The following is a 12,838-nucleotide window of genomic DNA, read 5'->3' as shown; positions in this document are numbered from 1 at the left end:
TTGTCGATAATCTTTTTAATTTCTTGTTTAGGATGTTACTGACCATATTTGCATTATAGCCATTATTAATCGCGATTTGTTTAATCGTCGCTAATTCTAATAAGAAGTTGGAATTTGATAACGGGACGGTAACTAATCTATGGATCATGGAATGGAAAGCAGAATGTTTGTGGGAGATGGGATGGTTAGATGAATTATTAATAGTTGTATCAGTGTAAGTGGGTTTACGATAGATTTTAAATTCTATTTTATTGTTAATGATTGATAGGGTGAGATCTAAAAAGTTTAAGCTAGAATAAGTTCCTATTTCTATTGTGAATTTAATTTTTGTATGAAAAGAGTTTATTAGTTTTAGGAAGGAATCAAGTTGGCGCTCAGTACCTGTCCAGATACAGAAAACATCATCGACATATCTCTTCCACAATAACACATTCTTTAATAATGGCGATTTACAGTTAAAAATGTTATTCTCTAGATTGTCCATAAATATGTCGGCGATGAGGGGAGAAGTCGGAGCTCCCATTGCCAGGCCATCTGTTGATAAAAAAGTTCATTGTATTGGAAATAATTTTGACTTAGACAAACATTAAATAGGTGAGAAAGTTCCTTAGAGAAATTATTTGGTAGTTTTGAATTTTGTAATAATTTGAACAATATGCTTTTACTTTCATCTACGGGAATATTTGGAAATAAGTTAACAACATCAAATGAGACTAATTTTGAGTTATTCGAAATATGTAGATTTTTTAGTTCATCAATCAAAGTGAATGAGTTCTTAATGGTGAATTTCGGAGCAAACACTTTAGAATTATTAAATACTTCAGTTATAAATGAAGCTGTTTTGAAATTCGGAGAATTACAACTTGACACGACCGGCCTAATAGGTTTATCGTTTTTATGGATTTTTAAGAAACCATATAATTTAGGGGCCAATGGATTTTTTGTTAGAAATTTTACTTGTTGGTATGAATTGTCTTGAAAGATAGGATGTCTCTGTTATCTAAAGGTTTAAAATACAACTTAGATTATAATAAAAAGAATTACATTAGTGCAGTGGAAAACGTTGCAGTGGACATCGAGACCGCGTTATATAATAAACCTGGACCACCTCTATACAAAAGTGCAGAAACAATAAAAAAGCTCATTCCTACACTTAAAGTCAACTATAATCGTGAAACATCCATTATGCTGAACATCAGGAAGAAATTAAAGGATGAACAATTAATTTTAACAAAGGCTGATAAAGGCAACACGATAATTATAATGAATAAAAGTGACTATAATTCCAAAGTGCAAGACTTTATTAAGACGGACAAATTTGACATTCTACCTAAAGACCCCACTACCAAATACCTAGATAACATTAAAAGTGCTTTGAATTCATGCAAATCCCCTATCTTTCAAGACAATTCATACCAACAAGTAAAAATTTCTAACAAAAAATCCATTGGCCCCTAAATTATATGGTTTCTTAAAAATCCATAAAAACGATAAACCTATTAGGCCGGTCGTGTCAAGTTGTAATTCTCCGAATTTCAAAACAGCTTCATTTATAACTGAAGTATTTAATAATTCTAAAGTGTTTGCTCCGAAATTCACCATTAAGAACTCATTCACTTTGATTGATGAACTAAAAAATCTACATATTCCGAATAACTCAAAATTAGTCTCATTTGATGTTGTTAACTTATTTCCAAATATTCCCGTAGATGAAAGTAAAAGCATATTGTTCAAATTATTACAAAATTCAAAACTACCAAATAATTTCTCTAAGGAACTTTCTCACCTATTTAATGTTTGTCTAAGTCAAAATTATTTCCAATACAATGAACTTTTTTATCAACAAACAGATGGCCTGGCAATGGGAGCTCCGACTTCTCCCCTCATCGCCGACATATTTATGGACAATCTAGAGAATAACATTTTTAACTGTAAATCGCCATTATTAAAGAATGTGTTATTGTGGAAGAGATATGTCGATGATGTTTTCTGTATCTGGACAGGTACTGAGCGCCAACTTGATTCCTTCCTAAAACTAATAAACTCTTTTCATACAAAAATTAAATTCACAATAGAAATAGGAACTTATTCTAGCTTAAACTTTTTAGATCTCACCCTATCAATCATTAACAATAAAATAGAATTTAAAATCTATCGTAAACCCACTTACACTGATACAACTATTAATAATTCATCTAACCATCCCATCTCCCACAAACATTCTGCTTTCCATTCCATGATCCATAGATTAGTTACCGTCCCGTTATCAAATTCCAACTTCTTATTAGAATTAGCGACGATTAAACAAATCGCGATTAATAATGGCTATAATGCAAATATGGTCAATAACATCCTAAACAAGAAATTAAAAAGATTATCGACAAGCAAATTTCCATTTAACAGCTCCCCTCATAATAATAATATGCCAACTAATAATAATCAACCTCAACAATGGCGTAGAATTTTGTACATCGATAATTTCTCTCAAAAAAGCATAAAAAACCTCCCACCAGATATCAAACCAGCGTTTTACACTAACAATAGTATAGGTAAATTTTTGATGAACGTTAAAGACAAAGAACATCGGTTAAATCACTCAGGTATTTACTCACTGCAATGTAGTGACTGTCCCGCGTTTTACATAGGCAAAACAGCGCGTAATATCAAAACGCGAGTCAAAGAACACCTAAGATGCTTAAACAGTAATGGATTCTCCGAATTTGCAAATCACCTCATAGCAACCAACCATACGTTCGACAAAAATACTGGCGTCAGCCTATTACATAAAAACGGAATAGGTCTTAGGTTGGATAACTTAGAAGCGTTAGAGTTAAGGAAAGCCATAAACGTCAATAGCAAAGTCATCAACAACCAAATAAACCTAAATAAAAGCCCTATACTCAGATTGTTCCCTATTGACAAAGAACACTCGCCTCCCAATCTCCCACTTATCCCTACCTCTTCCACTGTAGCTCAGACTGTCCACCTACCGTGATATCTACACATGTTAATTTAATATTTAGATTTTTAGTATTATACTGCCCTGATGAGGCTACGGTTGTAGCGAAACCCGGTCGGCATTAAGTATTTACCCATAAGTGATGTTTACAAAGTTACTGTTTAATTTTAAAATATAAATATTAATTATTATTTTTTTGATAAATTAATGTTTTTAAAGACAAGATTTTATTTATGCTTTATGTCCCGTTGGCGTCATGTATTTTTTATCAGGAGATTTTTTCAATGTGGATGAGTGTTTCAGGTGAACAATTATTGCTTATAAAAATAATATAAATATTGTTTATTTCAATTCTTTTATAGATGGAGACACAAATAGACATCTATAATTTCCGCAATATATATATTTTTATTTTTATTATGAATACTTATCTATTTATGTGAGACTTCTTATCATTTTTACTAATGTATCTTATTTTATTATACGCTTTTGTTGTAACATTTAATATTTTTTCTTCTTTCGTTGTATTATGTTTCCTTTATTGTTTTAATTTTGTAGAATCTATAATAACTGTGATACTCTACTATTAAACTTTGTAGTGTGTAAAAGCCCATTAGGGCGTAATAATAATAAATATACGGAGCTGTATTTCGGTTTAACAGTTCTGTACCGAGTTTGGTCCTCGTGACATTTTAATTGTGTGCATGGTTGTTCTTTAACATAAATAGTACCTTGGTTTACCTTGGTGTTGGTTTACTATTTTGAATTCAATAATTGAGAAAAACCCTTCATGCAGTTTTTCCGCGATAGCCTCAGATGCTCATAACGTTCTATTTTTCTCTGGTTTTAGGAAACCTTTGGCATGGTGTTTTCTTTTATTTAGTCATTGATTAATACACATTACGAATAATTTTTAAAAATGTTATGTCATAATAATTAATTTATTTATTTAATATTTATTTTGGAATTTTGTGAATTTTCACTCGCACATGTTAATTGAGATTTACATAAACATATTATTAATATTTAATATTTGCATCCTTTCATGGAGGTTTTTACTCCTATATTTGCTCATGATTTCCTTGGCTTGAATTATTATTCAAATGATTAATTGTTCATATTATTAAGAATGTAAATGATTTATTTTATTACACTTTTTTAACAAATACTATGCGGTTTCACATGTAGTTGGTGTGGCTTCTCTCTGAGCTCTAGACAAGTCTCATCAATTTCATTTGGATTTAGCTGTATTTTGTCCATTTGTGTCATCAATATATGGTTCTGTTTGAGCCGGTCACTTTTATTTTATTATGGAATTGGGTTGTTTCTGGGATAATTTTAATAATTTTTCATCTCTGCTCGCAGAGGGCAGTGACTTCGGATTGGGTTTAGACTTTATTATTTTCATTTTAGTGGTTTTTTTAGCTTCAAATTTAATTTATGTTGGGCGCTCAGCTTTCACTTTTGACTTAGTCTTTTTAGCTAGACTTGTTTTACAATTTTTTTTTTTCAAATTTTGTTAGTCTTTATTACAGTTTATCATTTCAATTTGTATTCAAGTTTTTTTTTTACAGTTCAGTAATTGTTAAATTCCTTGCTCAGTAATCCATTTTGTTAAGCATAGCATACCTTTCTTATCACTTGCCTCAAGAAAGTCAGTCGCCTTCATCACTCTTCGGTTCTTCACGTCAAGATAACTCAAGCTATTACATTTAAAAAAAAATAAAAATAAAAAAATAAAAATCAGAAGAAAATTTAACATACAAAATTACAAGATTTACAAACTTTTATCAATTCTTCAAGGAAGCAATTTTGTTCAAGATCAAGTCTTCAGGGAAGCAACATTCTTCTACGGGAAGAGTTTAAAAGGATACTACCTGGCCGATCACTGTTATCAGAAAGAGGGTGCAGCTTCTCAAGATTGCCTTTGGTGTCAACATTGTATAATGGTGATACAATTATCGGGGCTCATTATCTTCGCCACGCAAAGTCAATCTTCTTCACTGCTGTCAGAAGAGGGTCATTCAGATATTCTATCAGCGAGAGTTCTTCCTCCTACTTCCTTGGTGTTGGCGCTCCAATCCTTGCTCAGCGAGCACATTACGGACTTCTACAGAACGTGCTCGATTTCATTTTCTGAGGCATGATCTGCATTTTTGGCTCTTTACCACTTGTTGGACTTGGCGTTGGAGGCATAAGAAGAAAATCAAAAAAAAAAAATTGTCGATTGGAATTTTTTTTTCCTTTGGAAGGGGGGTAATGTAGCAGTTCTTACTCCTGGGCGGCGAGTACCTACCCGCTTGGAAATAATCAATTGGTTAATTTTCTCCTGTTAGCGCTCCTGTTTTCGAGATCACGGTGCCGAGCGTATTTCGACTGGTTTAGTTGGTGGCTGGACTCGTGAGCTTGCGCTGTGTTTTCGTGCGACGCTGAACATGAGGGACTTTCTTGCAATTCACGAAAGGTCTTTTCTTTTAACTTATATTTTAAAATATTTAATTTAACTTTCCGATAGGGATTACTGTATTAACTTCTTGCATGGTTAATAAATACTATGCTGGCGCCCACTCAAACATTTCTTTACAAGATTCTTAGAGTTTTTTAAATAACATATTATCGGCTTATCAGTCATATTTTATCAAGATGGCGTTTATCGTACGTGCATTCTTGACACGCCCGGAGATAAAATTTATTAGAGTCTCATGTTCGTTTTATTGATCAAATATATAACAATTGTTGTTTCAATAAATTAGCTTCTTGTAATAATTAAACCTTCTTTTATTTAGAACTTCCTTCACAGATTACATTTGCTACCCACATACATTTATTGTCAGTGCGCGTGGTTGAGATGACTTGATTATTGTAATGGTATTATCAAATTAATGTCACAATCTTAGGATCTATCATTAATTATTTATAATAATCATTTTATCACCCATCATTTGGCAAATAATGTTACAGGTTTAAGAAAGGAAGCAAAAATCAGGTGTCTGAAAACGTTATATCCGTCTTACGATTTAGTACAAATAATCAAACAAAAGTGTTTCCCTAAAAAAGAAAATATCACAGTGACCGATAATTTGGTTGAAGTAAAACTCTAGGCACTTGTCGATCATACGGTCAGTAGATTGTCAGAGGAACATACAATCGACATACAGTCAACTAGTTAAATAAAATGTCATTTTAATCTTACGGATTTCAAGCACAGTAGTGCGAGTGTTGTGTACTCATTATGAGTTGTGCGTATTCGAAATGTCAAATCAATAGCAGTAATGTTATAAATTTACGGCGAGAAGCCGATCTCGATTAATGGCGTGAAGAAAAGCATCGAAAGATTATCCGCACCCGTCCTGGTATTCTCAAGTGATTGTCGTGCTTTTGCATAATAAAACAAACCATCTATTTGGCGAGAATGCGTTTTGACCACTATTTACCCACATACATCGCCGCCGCGGGACGCCCAGTTCATGCGACAATTAACGGGATTACGGACCATCACCACGTCGAGGGTTACCTCCGCCCCACAGCTCCTGAGATTGGATGCATCACCACGTCGAGGGTTTCATCCGTCCCACCACTCCTGGGATTGGATCCATGACAACGCCGAGGGTCCCCTCCGTTCCACATCTCCTGGGACTGGATCCACCACAACGTAGAGGGTTGCTGCCAACCCTCGGATCTCTCAGACGCTCCATACCGAACGCAGTGATATTAGATAGATAGGATTAGTTATGAGTTTTATCGACCAGGGTCAATCTTTTGGGGTCTGTCTTCTTATATATCTATTAAACCTATTTATAATGTCAAACTATAATTTGAAATATAATAACCTAACATGTTTCTATAACATCTATTCTTTTCATTGACGCCCTGTCATGTCCTAAAATATTGTATACAGGTTAATAATGTCACGGCCCTCGAGATAATTGTAAACTGCTCTACCAATTCAATCTTACAGCGAACAGCGACAGCACTCATCAAGTGTTGTCTGGCGCCCTTTTGAAATCAAAGTTGTTCGCTATATGATGTGAAACTATTAAATATTAACTATTTCGTTCATACCCACTTTTGCCGTAACAAACTCTTGAAACTTACATCTTGAAATTCTATCTACCTACAAGTCATTTATGAAATATTAAGATTAATATTTTAATACTTTTAGTAAATTTTAATAAATTTCATGAGAAATATTTAACGAATACATAAAAATGAAGAGTTTCAAAAATATTTTAAATAATTTTAACGATTTTTAACAATTTTAAAATTTTAAGTAGTAATTTTAACATTCAGAATTAATAGGGGTTATAAACCTGAATATTTTCGACATGCACCCTTTTCTTATGATATTTTTTACACATCGTTGCCATATTTGCAGCGTTAATTGTTTGAACAAAAAATAAAATGACCACTCTTGGAGAAAATACCAACGAAGAAAAAAACAGTGAATCAAGTACTACAAGCCTCATTGTATATCCGAAAGAAGACATTAGAAAGCACAATATGGAACAATCAAGCGGATCGACGTCGGATGTACATCATGTATCTGTACGTTTGCCACCTTGTTGGAGGACCAACATAGCCCTCTGGTTTGCCCAGGCAGAGGCACAGTTTATGAATTCACGGATCAAAGATGACTTCATGAAAGACAACATTATAATTGCTGCACTCGATTCCGATACTCTACAAGTTGTGAGTGATGTCGTAATTAGCCCACCAGCTCATGAAAAATATGTACGCATCAAGAGTGCCCTCATCGAACGTCTCCAGGACTCTGAAGAAAAACGCTTGACCCGACTCCTCACAGGCATTCAATTAGAGGACAGAAAACCAACTAGATTGCTAAGACACATGCTGGAGTTGGCTGGACCCGCGTTAGCTAAAAGTGCCATTAGCTGCCTTTATACAGTCGCTCTGTCGCGCGTGAAACAGCAATAGTGCGCGAAAGAATGCGCGTGTAAAGATGAGGGATTCGGAAGGGATAGACCGTGCGATTGCGTTCATCAGTATTTGACGCAATCGCGTGGTTCGAGGTTGCTTTACACGTACAGTTCTTTCGCGCACGCAAGATGGCGGACATACGCACGTGGAGTAAAGAATTAATAATAGAGTTACTTGAGTTATATAAGTCTTTTCCTTGCCTATGGAAAATTAAGTCGGAACATTATAAAAACAAAAATCTTAAGGAGGAAGCTTACATCAAAATAATCGACTTTTGTAAAGAGAAAGGATTTCCTGATGCCAATCGAGATTTTGTGGTCAAAAAACTACAAAGTCTAAGAGGCTCTTTTCGAAAGGAACTAAAGAAAGTTCAAAACAGCCACCGCAGTGGAAAAGGAACAGATGAAGTGTACAAATCCTCGCTTTGGTACTATGATCATTTGCTGTTCACTAAGGACCAAGAACTACCTACTGACAGTATATCTAACATTGAGGATGATCCAGTTGATGAAAACAGAGCTGTTGAGGAAAATATTATTTCGACCAACGAAGGCGGAATAACAGAAAGTGGCGTTGGTGAAATTGGACAGCAAACTCAAGTCGTGAGTAAATTTAATTTATTTTTATTTATTATTATTATACATTTAAATATATCCAATAGTACAGTTAAAACATTTTGACCGTTTAAGAACTCACGTTACTTAACCCTATCGGTTGTCGCACACAAAGACACACACACACGCAACTTTAAGAGAAGGTCCGACAACCTTTACATTATATTTTCTGTTTTTAAGTTCTTCCACTATTAACCATACGATCTTGCCACTCAACACTCCCATCTGTATTAAAGTATGTTTTATATTGTTCTCTGTTTCGTTTAGCTTCCGAAGTGATCTGTGTGTGGGGACGTCTTTGAAGATTGATCAATGGAACAGAATTTTGTTGAGAGTCTGTAGTAATCTCGTCTCGTGGGTAATTAGAAATAGGATATGTGTTACTGCGTTTACACAAAAAATTGTGTAAAGTGCAAATAGCAAGGACGACGTAACAAATACTTTTGTGGTTTTTTATATTTATTGCTGTTTGTAATACCCTAAACCTAGCTGAAATGATTCCAAATGCATTTTCAACTACGTTACGGGCCCTTGACAGTCTGTAATTATAAATCCTTTTTTCGTAATCTAGTTCTCTCTGAGAATATGGTTTGAGAAAATTAGGTTCTAATCCAAACGCTTCATCACCCAGAAAGACAAAGTTCAAGTTATTTACGGTATCACAATTTTCTGGAAAATTGAGATCGCCCATTTGCAGTTTATGATAAAATTCTGTTTGCTCTAAGACTCCTCCATCGGATACTCTTCCATTTTTACCCACGTCAACATAAAGAAACTCATAGTTTGGACCAACTAAAGCCATCAATACGATGCTATAGAAGTGTTTGTAATTATAGTACACAGCTCCGGAACCCGGCAAAGGCACAATGCGAATGTGCTTGCCATCCATGGCACCTCCGCAGTTGATGAATTGCCATTTCACTTCAAATTCTTTTGCTATCTTGATCCATTCTTCCTTCGTAGACGGCATCTGAAAATGAAATTATAATATGTTTTTTGTCTTATATTTTTAGAATGATGCTGCTCCTACTGGATGGGACTCGACACCGCGTAGAAATAAAAGAAAAGCTACAAACAACTACCAGGCCGAATTCTTTAAAGTCTGTGCAGATACTCTCAAATCAAATAGCAAGGAGTTTTCGGAGTTCGAAGTCGCCGGAATGAATATGGCCAAAAAATTAACTAAAATGGATCCGGTGCAGGCAATTTATGCGGAATCCTTAATAAATAATATTTTACGCAAAGGGTTGCTGAAAAAGTTGACGGAAGAAACTGACATATGCGACAATTATTGTAATAAGACCATTCGAACACCGTCTTCTGCTGACTTGCACAGGACTTCATCGATTAGTTCAGACGTATCACAGTCTATATTAGAAGGCATCTACCAAAATCAGGAAGAAACAAGCCTGAGAACTTTTTACGAATCTTCTACTGATACGTACCAATGACAATCTGATATGTATCTCAAATGAATCACAATTAATCTCAATAAAAAATACTATGTAAAACTATAATTTGGATGATGATTAAAGATATACAGGACTGATTATTTAGATTTTTATTTATAACAATAATAAAGTTACTTACCTTTAAATAATCCACCCTTAAACATTCATAAATAGCTCGACACGTTTCTGGTATTATTGAAGAAAGAGATGGAGCAGATATACCGGTACTGAATTTCAAATCTTCAAATGAGCGTCCTGTGGCGAGATATCGAAGAGTTGCTGCTAATCGTGCTTCTGCACTAATACTCTCTCTCATAATGGTGTCTTGCCTTGATATTTTATGTTTGATTTTATCTAACAACATACTAAATAACTGATCATCCATACGCAAATAATTCTTGAAATCGTCCGGATAATTTTCACGTAATTCTTCAATCAGTGGCATATGACAATATTGCTGTCTGTATTTCTTAACCCATACAGATCGTTTCTTCTTCTTTTTGAGTAGGCTAACACCAGCAAATATCATGACTTGTGCCATGATATTTCTTTTTCTTCTATCCATTTTGCTCCGTCGCACTATACTGAGTGTACGCGAACTTGAGTAAAACTTTGTAAATTGCACACACTCCAACACGCGCCAGTTCCACGCGGTCTATCGCGCATGATTAGTCTTTACACGTTCGCTCTTTCCGTTCACATGTAACGTACACATGTAATCGCGCGCGAATGAATGTTAAGCTTCAAAACTAACAAAAAGTGATCGCGCACGATTGCGCGCACAGGCTTACCAATACGCAATCCTGTACGCTCCTGAGAATGCGCGATAGAGCGACTGTATAAAGGCAGCTATTGTAAGAACATTATGGTTGCTGCGCCTCTCACAGCATGTTCAGGCGATACTGTCCGCACTGCCAGACAATGACCTGGAGCAACTTGCTTCAGCAGCGGACAAGATTGTTGACATCAATTTTTGATTCATTATCATTCAACTGTGCGTACACGCTAAAAATCGCTCTGCATAAATAATCAATATTTATAGTTAATTTATCGAAATCATCGAAAAATAATGGTGAATTTATAACTGTGGAACAGTGGTGAACTTTTTATTGCTTACTCATATTAAAACGCCCTCGGATCAGTATCTTAAAGTGATTTTAAATTTGTATAGTGCTTCAGTGAAAGTGTTGTCGCATTTAAGCGCAAACAGAATACGACTGTCAGGCTCGTATAATATATTAGTCTAATATTATCACGACTGTTGATAAATAGGCCGTGGCCTAGATAGCAACTTTAGCGTCGCACACTATTGTCGCGGAGGAGCTGAGTTCGCTCCTCGGTTAAAGCAACTTTTTTTTTAAAACTGTAATAATATAAATGTAATATAAAACCATAACCGATCAAAATGTCTACTTCTAGTAAAGTGCAAACAAGATCAAAACCGACTGAGACACCACCACAAACTGAGGCAGGTGAAAAAAAAATGGATGAAATTAAACAAAAACTATGCAAAAAAAAAATAGAACAAGAGACATCAAATATAAAGAAAAATCTAGAATATAAAATGATAGAATTGAAAAAAGGTGTTGACTTCATAAGCAGTCAATATGATGATATATCAAACAAGGTCGACAATATACTTTTAAAAAAAGGTAGAAATCTTGGAAGAAGAAAACAACATCAAGGAAATAAGAATTAATAATCTAGAAACTCAACTGGCCGAAATTGAACAGGCTAGTTTGAGCTACAACTGGACGGAGCTTGCTGGGGTGATTACCTTGCCAAATGAAGAACAACCGGATACCGTACACAGAGTATTTAAGGAGATACAAGTAAATATCGAACCACAAAAAATAAAAAAAATAATATGTTATCAAGATAGAACACAGAAAATAGAAGACCGAGCATACAGGTACAAAGTACAACTCCAAGATGAGTTAGCACAGCAAACAGTTTTGAACTCCCGCAAAAACGCAAGAGAGAACAACGTATTTGTAGGCGAACTCTTAACCCCTTACCACGTATCTTTATACGTGGTTTAAAAACAATAAAGTACTCACTAAAAAAAATTCTGACATTAGTTCTAAAATAATAAACATTAAACACGTCGGCGATTGACATCGTATTATCTAATTGTTTACAATCTTTGTTACTGTCTACTATATATGTAACTCCATTTATTTCAAATGGAGTCACTACTAAATATAGATTTTGAACCACCCAATATTGAAGAACATGTATTCAAAACTACACAAGATTTCAAAGTATTTCACACAAATAATTCGTTAAATATAATCTCCCAAAATATTAGGAGCATTCTTAAGAACTTCGACAGCTTTACAGTTGTTTTACAATACCTCGACTCCCATTTTGACATTATAATTTTAAGTGAATGCTGGACAGACTCTTACACCGATATCTTACCTGGATATTCGACATTCCATACTACTACCAAACTAAACCAAAATGACGGGATAGTTATCTTCGTTACAGAATCGCTAGATCCCTTTATCTCTGAAATAAACCTAACGGAAGCAAATTGCATCAAAATTGCACTAGGATCTGATCTATCTGTTTTTGCTATTTATAGACCTCCATGCTTTAAAATTCTCACACCTTTCCTAACTTCCCTTCAAAAACTTCTGGATGATAATTTAAACACACAACAACTCATTTTAGCCGGAGATTTAAACATAAACATTCTCAATTGCAATCCGAAAACCAATGAATATCTTAGTCTCTTAAGTCATTATGGCCTCAAGTCAACTATAAATTCTGTCACAAGAACTTCCCTTGAGTCCAATTCATGCATTGATCATATTTTTGCTAAAACCAAAAAAACAACCATTTCATCCATTATTTATACTACGGTCACT

General features: G+C 34.6%; 2 protein-coding genes across 3 annotated transcripts in view; one reads left to right on the top strand and one right to left on the bottom strand.

Annotated features, from left to right (window-relative positions):
- The window catches only part of LOC149410270 (mitochondrial S-adenosylmethionine carrier protein), a 168,488-nt gene that overhangs the window by 119,715 nt on the left and 35,935 nt on the right, over nucleotides 1-12,838 (bottom strand). Inside the window, exon 5 of one of the 2 annotated variants that reach the window (XM_089648816.1) lies at nucleotides 8,586-9,481. The exons of the other annotated variant lie outside the window; for it this stretch is intronic. The gene's annotated coding sequence lies outside the window, so the exon portion shown is untranslated. Of the gene's footprint in view, nucleotides 1-8,585; nucleotides 9,482-12,838 lie in introns of those variants that run through there. 2 annotated transcript variants of the gene reach the window in all.
- On the top strand, nucleotides 7,848-11,920 carry LOC149410272 (uncharacterized). Its single transcript, XM_089648814.1, has 2 exons — nucleotides 7,848-8,499; nucleotides 9,525-11,920. The coding sequence occupies exons 1-2, from the start codon at nucleotides 8,026-8,028 to the stop codon at nucleotides 9,960-9,962; spliced, it is 912 nt and encodes a 303-aa protein (XP_089504940.1). The 5' UTR covers nucleotides 7,848-8,025; the 3' UTR covers nucleotides 9,963-11,920.

This window comes from Hesperophylax consimilis, chromosome 28, assembly GCF_061612785.1.
Source record: "Hesperophylax consimilis isolate HC1 chromosome 28, BYU_Hcon_1.0, whole genome shotgun sequence".
NCBI lineage: Eukaryota > Metazoa > Arthropoda > Insecta > Trichoptera > Limnephilidae > Hesperophylax > Hesperophylax consimilis.
The sequence above is the reverse complement of the archived record's forward strand: the minus strand, read 5'-3'. Positions and strand labels throughout refer to the sequence as shown.

Excerpts from the sequence above, each read along its gene's own strand:
- LOC149410272 (XM_089648814.1), top strand. The coding sequence starts at position 8,026 with ATGGCGGACATACGCACGTGGAGTAAAGAATTAATAATAGAGTTACTT. Across the intron at positions 8,500-9,524 it reads TTGGACAGCAAACTCAAGTC|AATGATGCTGCTCCTACTGG; the intron begins GTGAGTAAATTT and ends TTATATTTTTAG.